Source organism: Squalius cephalus (genome assembly GCF_949319135.1).
Source record: "Squalius cephalus genome assembly, chromosome: 25".
NCBI classification, from domain to species: Eukaryota; Metazoa; Chordata; class Actinopteri; order Cypriniformes; family Leuciscidae; genus Squalius; species Squalius cephalus.
The window spans coordinates 4287965-4295777 of record NC_137146.1 but is presented as its reverse complement, the minus strand read 5'-3'; the positions used below and the strand labels follow the sequence as shown (position 1 = coordinate 4295777).

Genomic DNA, 7813 nt, shown 5'->3' with positions numbered 1-7813 from the left:
ATAAGAATTGATTCTTGAAAAGTTTAAAGAAATTCAAGAAGGCCCACTGAGCGTATTTTTCCATGTTTTTCCATTTACAAGCAACTGCATGATCAAAGTTGCATGTTAAAAATCATTGTCGCTCTCCTCAAGGATTTGTGGGTGTAGCGATCGCTTTGACCGTCCGGCTTTGGCAGAGGAGCCCTCCAGACTGTCATTGTCTTCATCCAGATCCTCGTTTTCCTCATCTTCATCTTCCTCACCATCTTCATCATCATCGTCTACGTCAATCTCACTGTTCTCTGACTGCAAACCAAAATACATTGTGAATTATATAACAGAACACACACACAGCGGTCAGTGGATGGTAATTGGAACGAGACTCAATTAATACCCCTAATTCAGAATTATTAGAATGACTAATTATGAGAACGTCCAGGAGTTCACACCAGTGTTGCTGCTAATAGCTAAAACAAACAAAAAAATATATTTTTTTAATTGAAAGCTATCTTATAAAATATAAATATTAAATGAAAAACATAAACTTTAAAAAACTTTGACCAAGTTCAGTTAGTTACCTTAACACTGACTGAAATAAAATAAGTTTGAGATAAATTATTATAAAAATATTTAAAAATGACAAAAGCACATAAAAACGTGAACTGAAATTATAAAAATAAAAGCTCATTTAAAATATTACTAAATACTACAGAGGCCTGTTCACAAAAAGAATATTAACGATAAAGATAAGTATATTAGCATCCACACCAACGCAAAATATGTTTATTATAAGCACGCTCTGCAGTTTTGTCATCTGCTGTTTTAAATGCACGAGCTCTATTAAGTTGGTAGATTCTGATTGGCTGTCAATGTTTTTATGGTTCATCAGCTGAAAAAAAAATCATTGTGAAAGTGATTCCATCGTTGTCGTTATAGTTGTGGTGTGGACGTGCGTTTGGAGATTAATATCATGTAAATGAAGTGGTACATTTTTGCGCAAACTTGCTTCATAAAATTGAGGTTAAACCACTGGAGTCACATGGATTAATTTATGATGCATTTCTGGGGCTTGAAAGTGCTAGTTGCTTAGGCTGTCAACGGATGGCTCAGATTTCATCAGAAAGATCTTCATCTGTGTTCCGAAGATGAACGAAAGTCTTACGGGTTTGGACCGACATGATGACAGAATTTTTATTTTTGGGTGAACTAAATAACACCGGCGCAAACACGCACTCAAACACACACACACCACCTTTCTTCTCTTTTGCTTCCGGCCGCTGCCGGACAGACGAGCTCGTTCCTTTACTCTGGGCTTGAAGAACGAGTGCAGAGGAAGAGAAAGAGAGATGGAGTGAAAACGGAGTGAATGAAATGAGAGCTGGTGGCATATACAGTGTAGAGATCATGGAGGAAAAACAGGGAAATGTGAAGGAAACAAAGAAAGCCAGAGAGCTTGGAAACCACGATTGGCTAAATAATCTGAAGAATATAACAGAATAAATGAGGAAAAAGTTGGTTCAGTGTTGTTATTGTTAACTAAAATTGATCTTTATTAATCTCTGTTAACTGTTAGTTCATGTTCGCTCAAGTCCATTAAATAATATTAACAGACACAACTTTTGATTTTAATAATGTATTAGTAAATGTTGACTTTAAGATGAACAAAGATTAAGAAATGCTTTAGACGTATTTTTTATTGTTAGTTTAGGTTAACTAATTTAGTAAACTAATGATAACAAATGGAACCTTATTGAAAAGTGTTACCAAAAAAACTGAAAACATTTCTAAAACTAAATAAAAGCTATTATATAAAAGCTAATTCAAAATATTAATTAAATATTCCAAATGTTTAAGAATAATCCTAAACTAACACCTTTTGGTCGGTATGATGTATGTGAACGTGTGTGTTCTCACCTCTTCACTGTCTTCTCCTCTCATACTGCCAATGAATCGAGCGCCACCTCGACCTGCAGACATCAGAAATCAGAAATGTGTGTGTGTGAGTGAGGCAGCAGATGATGTGGGACTCTATGCTGAACGTCTTCCATCACCTGATATCTGAGCGTGTCGTGCGAGGTGTGATCTGGGCTGCTGCCCGTCATCCATGTCGCTGTCAGATCCTTCATCCTCTGGTATGTCCACATCTGAGTCTTCATCTTTCGCTACAGAGGAAGAGAAGTCGTGAGATATTTGACGCACGTCCTGATTTTGCAGAGTTAGACGCGTTCCTGGATCAACATTCCTGTCTGAAAATGTAATCCTAATATCCCTACCCCTAAACCTAACCCTACCCATGAGTTATCTCTAAAATCAGAGGGGAATGATGGTGAATACACTGATGTAGAAGCACCTAACCCTGGTTGTAGGTCTAAACTTGACAAAAAAACTGTAAACTTGTCCCTCAAATCTGATTGGTTGAAAGTTGTTCCAGGATCAACAAAGATGTATTTGACGAAATCAGGTTCTGCATCTTCGACAGAGCTCAAACGTGTGTGTTTGAATGTGTTTGACCCACCTCCACTCCTCATGAGTCTCTTCTCCTCCTCTTTTAATTTGTTTTGTCTCATTTTCATTGCCATTTCTGCTTCCTGGAAGAAAACAGCCAAAGGATTAATTAGGGAAACATCAGCATTGACTTTTGTGAATTGCTGAGGTGAATTTGGGTGAAATATGACAGAAATATCAGTTCCACTCATTGTTGTCTTTTATTATTAACATATTTAGCTGGATAAGTGAAATGATGAGGTTTAGGTACAGGCCTCATATGAGTACCAGAGGGAAGTTCCACTGATCGTACCTCGAAGCGCTCCTGCTCGGCTCTGTGATAGTCGTCGAGCTGCTGCTCCAGGAAACTGAGGTTACGGAACTTCTCCACATACGTCTGGTACTGTCTCTGCAAGTCTTCCTCGATCTTCTCATACTCATCCATAAACGCTGGACTACATATTGAAACACAGTGACAGAGAGTGTTTTAATAGTTTGTGCATTTGTATATTTTGTGCAGCAAGGGTTAAAGGAGAACTCCGGTCCATTTTTTTGTAAATTTGGAGTGCTGTCAGTACAGAGAACAACGACAGAAATCGGTGTTGCCTACACCGTGTTATCCTCTTTTTAAAATTTGCACCCTGTTGACTTCAATGGGGCAAGTTTTAAACCTGCTTTTAGCCTCTTAACATCCTTGATGTGTCATTACAAGTGCACAGGTCATATGAGTGATTCCTTCAGAGTGAACACGGTGAATCTGACTGCAGTAGATGTGAAAGATATGGATAAAAATGATGTTAATTTAGCCAGCGCAAATACCTGTATTTTCTTCCTGTTTTCGGTCAAAGTCCGAAGTAGTCGATTGTCGAGTTCACTCGCGTGATAACCTATGCGCGTGAACTCGACAATCGACTACTTTGGACTTTGACCGAAAACAGGAAGAAAATACAGGTATTTGCGCTGGCTAAATTAACATCATTTTTATCCATATCTTTCACATCTACTGCAGTCAGATTCACTCGTGTTCACTCTAAAGGAATCACTCATATGACCTGTGCACTTGTAATGACACATCAAGGATGTTAAGAGGCTAAAAGCAGGTTTAAAACTTGCCCCATTGAAGTCAACAGGGTGCAAATTTTAAAAAGAGGATAACACGGTGTAGGCAACACCGATTTTTGTCGTTGTTCTCTGTATTGACAGACCTCCAAATTTACAAAAAAATGAGCTCAATGTTAAAATTGACCGGAGTTCTCCTTTAACTAAAACCATAAAAAAGGTTTAATTAAAGTACTAAAGTAATATATATATATATATATTTTTTTAACTAATGAAAATTACAAAAACACAGAATAATAACTACAACTTTAACTAAAATTAAAATAAATAAAAATTTAATGAATTCAAAATATTAACAAAAAATAATAGTATATGAATGATAGTGAAACGCCACAGCAGCAGCTCACCGCACACTCTGTAGAGTTTGTAAACGCTTCTGGTTTCTCTCCAGGTCCTGTTTCTTCTTCTCGATTTTGGCCTCAAGACTGGCCTCATCTGACGATACGTTATTGAGCAGATCTTTCGTCATTTGGATGCTCTCCTGAACACAGACAAACAAACATATACAAGGACAGATGCCATTCAGACCCCAAAATAACATCACAATTCTCCAAAGATGTTCCTACTGTTCTTTTTGCTTGGTAAATAATTCAAGTGCGCTACTCGCTGAATGCACTAAAATCATCCTTTTCAAGAACTGACCTGAAACAGAAAGTGTTTTGAGTTCTCGTAGCCCTCTAGAGACTCGCTTAACAAACCTTTAAAGAACATTTATGCAACATTTATGGAGGATTTTCCTCAGGTTATTTCTCAGAACAGGCAGTTTGAAATTATATATTTATATAAAAAAAGCAAAAAAATCAAGATGTAAAGTTACATTATTACATTTCTTATTTAATTAATTCCCTCAACAATTGTCATTTTTATTTAATAATTCCCATGGTTGTGGAAGACCTGGATATATGATGGAATTTTAAAAAGTGTGATTTCTGTTCATTATAAAGCCACTAATACAATTTTATGGGCATTTTTATAATAAATATATATTGTTCTAGTTATGTCAAACTTTATTGATTTATTTAACAATAAGCAGCTTTGCCATTACAGCAGAAGTACCAGAAATATCTCTGAATACTGGGTCTCGTTCACTAATAATTGCGTGAATTATTACGTATTTTACGCACAAGAGAATTTCTGATTAAAAATCTTTGCCTACGCACATGAATTTGTTCTTAATCTCATTCTAATGTAAGTGAGGACAGTCATTTGCATAAAACACGCCCAATCCACATCCATATAAGGGCTTCCCACAAAACCTTTCCTTTACAGCCTTTCGTCGCTCTCGTGAAACATACGCCGCTCTCTGCAGACGAGCAATGCCAAGTGTGTCATTCTCAAACACAATAAACACCTTTTATACAGACAAAGATTACAGACCTCTCATTAGCCAACTGTACATTGGCATATATCTGTGTTTTTCAGAGAAACCTTGCATTTAAGATGAAATTAAATTGTATTATTTACCAATTTTATAATATCATTTAATTTAAATAATATAATTAGGGCTGTCAAAAGATTAATCGCGATTAATCGCATCCAAAATAAAAGTTTGTGTTTACATAATATATGTGTGTACTGTGTATAATTATTTTGTATATATAAATACACACACATGCATGTATATATTTAAGAAATATTTGCATACATATACTGTATATATATTTTTATAGTTTATATTATAAATATAATTTTTTTTATATATAAATAACACATTTTTCTTAAATATATACATGCATGTGTGTGTATTTATATATACAAATTTAATTATACACAGTACACACACATATATTATTAAAAACAAACTTTTATTTTGGATGCGATTAATCGCGATTAATCTTTTGACAGCCCTAAATATAATATAATTAAAGTTGTGTTAAGATGAAATATAACTTCTTAACACGATTATAAGGCCACATAGAAATCATGTGGCCTTTTTGTGTACGTGTGGTTTCAGTTGTTTTTTTGTACATTTTGAATAAATTTTAGTAAGAAAGTATTTGGTGAATCATGATTTGTTCGTGAAAACGTTCGTACGCAGATTTCATCCACAAATTTGTGCGTGCACATGCTTAGTGAATGAGAGCCTTTGTTTTGGCAGTATTGAAAAGCCATCTAAAGCACACTGAAGTGATCATAACATGAAAAACAGATTCTTGTGATTGTGAACCTGCGAGGATCAGTGTTTTACCGTGACGTCTTTGACAGCCGCTCTCAGGGCTCTCTCTGTCTCAGTGATCTCCAGCGGTCGGGCTATCGCAGTCGCCCTGCTCTCTCTCAGGTCCTCTTCGTGCCCCAGCAGGTCAAACAGAGCTGCTCCCTTTGCAGTAATTTCAGATCCCAGCTGACGTGCCACCTTTAAATCAGCTATCTGCACACACACATAAACAAAACATCATGTAAATGATTGATTATGATGACACTAACTCATCTTGAAAAGTCCGCTTATGTTTAAGTCTAACTCAATTCACCTTTGACCCCAGATCAAACTTGAACTTGCTGTTTTCATCATTGTTCTGATCACCACTGGCGTTCTCTTTGGTTTTCATGGCATTATAGAGGATGCTGGTGATTTTCAGCATCTCTTTGACAGCGTAGCCATCTGCCTGATATAGACGCTTAAGATTCAGCTTCACATGAGCCTTGGTGGCCTAGAGAAACACAGAGAACATGCAGTGAACTCAACATATGCTGTACTTTGATAACTCACATCAGAAATAATTCTAAAAAAATACTGTGAAACATTTTTCACCCATTCTAGACAAAAAAAGTCTAAGTGAACAAATATGATGATCATTAACACAATAATATAGTTTACCATAAATTGTGCCACAGCTTTGATGAAAAACACCCTGTCTGATTCAGTGTCAACATCACTGGGAATTTCCATCTGAGGTTCATATCTAGGGGAAGATACATAAAAATATATATTTTATATTCATGCTTATATAGCACACATAGCTTTGAATTGAATGTAATTAAATGTCTCACAAGTTAATATGTATTACCTCTTGACGAGCCAGATGAGAATCTCAGCTACTAAAGGAAAGTTTGGAGATCTGAAGTTTTCCATGGAGATGAGACGAGGATATCCGAGCGCTCGCATCATTTCTGTAAAATCTACATATCCAAATCATAACATAAGTCTTTAACAAATATTCATACACACTACATACTGCAAATATTACAGTAGTGCTTAGGTTTAGGTTCACTTACTTCTCAGATCTCTAAAAGACATGATTGCTGTATTTTAAACCAGTGAACACTCGACTGTCGCCTATTAGACAAGAAGAAAAATGACATTCCACTAAAAGGAATACACTTTAATTGTTAATGTACACATAGTTAAGATTTCAAATCTCAATGGAACCGTATATATACATACATATACATATACATAAACATAAACATATATATATATATATATATATATACAAGATAATATATTTAATACATATACATATACAAGATCATATATTTAACAACTTGTGTTGATGAGGGGTAACGTTAAGTTAACGTTAAATATACTAATTTCAACAAGCCTCATCAGATAAAAGCAGCTAGCTTGCTTGATCATCGACTTTTACCCTCCCTCTCAAATTCATGTCCAAATGCCGACAATCGAGAATTATAACAAACTTGTTGCCGTTTTAGTTGTAAATCATGTCAAATAAGAGGGATAATTAGCATAAAAGCGGAATTCTTACTAACATAAGCGTCTGTTGCTGCGTTCGTCACTATAGCAGCCAAATGGACCTATGGTAGCCCAGAAAGGACAAACAAAATTACAAATGAGAAACGCGTTTTCTGAGGATGTTCATCTGAAAACTATTTTCTAGCGAAATTATTAAAGAAGAACCATTTACGTCTGGTATATCATAATAATAACGATCTCAACAATAATCCGATAGAATGTTCAATACAGTCAATAATTTTAATGGATATTTTTAGATTATAATATATGAATAATACACAAACAATATCGAGAATGTACAGTAAAAATATTAACGCGAAAAATGAGAAATAAACCACAAAAAAGTTATTTTTGCATTATTTTTATTTTTATTTTTTTTGTCGTCTATTCTGTGACTTTTAGGGGAAATTTACACAATTACACACAGAGCCTATTTTTTTCTGTATATGTACATGAAGGTTCCCAATTTTTATTAAAATATGCTTATAAATAAGATAAAAATGTCTTTATCTGCATTGTCTTTCGGCGAGTCACAGTTGT

At 35.1% G+C, this 7813-nt stretch overlaps 1 protein-coding gene across 2 annotated transcripts in view; it reads right to left on the bottom strand.

Moving 5' to 3' along the window:
- cluap1 (clusterin associated protein 1) overlaps positions 1-7356 on the bottom strand; it is a 7563-nt gene extending 207 nt beyond the window's left edge. Inside the window, exons 1-12 of one of the 2 annotated variants that reach the window (XM_079863035.1) lie at positions 7291-7356; positions 6796-6856; positions 6588-6699; positions 6398-6482; positions 6051-6230; positions 5771-5950; positions 3930-4063; positions 2777-2918; positions 2495-2567; positions 2031-2141; positions 1894-1946; positions 1-285 (exon numbers count right to left, since the gene is read on the bottom strand). The exon at positions 1-285 is cut by the window's left edge and continues 207 nt beyond it. In XM_079863035.1, the coding sequence (XP_079719161.1) occupies positions 106-285; positions 1894-1946; positions 2031-2141; positions 2495-2567; positions 2777-2918; positions 3930-4063; positions 5771-5950; positions 6051-6230; positions 6398-6482; positions 6588-6699; positions 6796-6817 (1272 nt within the window). In that variant the 5' untranslated portion in view covers positions 6818-6856; positions 7291-7356 and the 3' untranslated portion in view covers positions 1-105. Of the gene's footprint in view, positions 286-1893; positions 1947-2030; positions 2142-2494; positions 2568-2776; positions 2919-3929; positions 4064-5770; positions 5951-6050; positions 6231-6397; positions 6483-6587; positions 6700-6795; positions 6857-7286 lie in introns of both variants that reach the window. The other variant, XM_079863036.1, reaches the window with a different exon arrangement.
- Between the last annotated feature and the right edge of the window lie 457 nt (positions 7357-7813).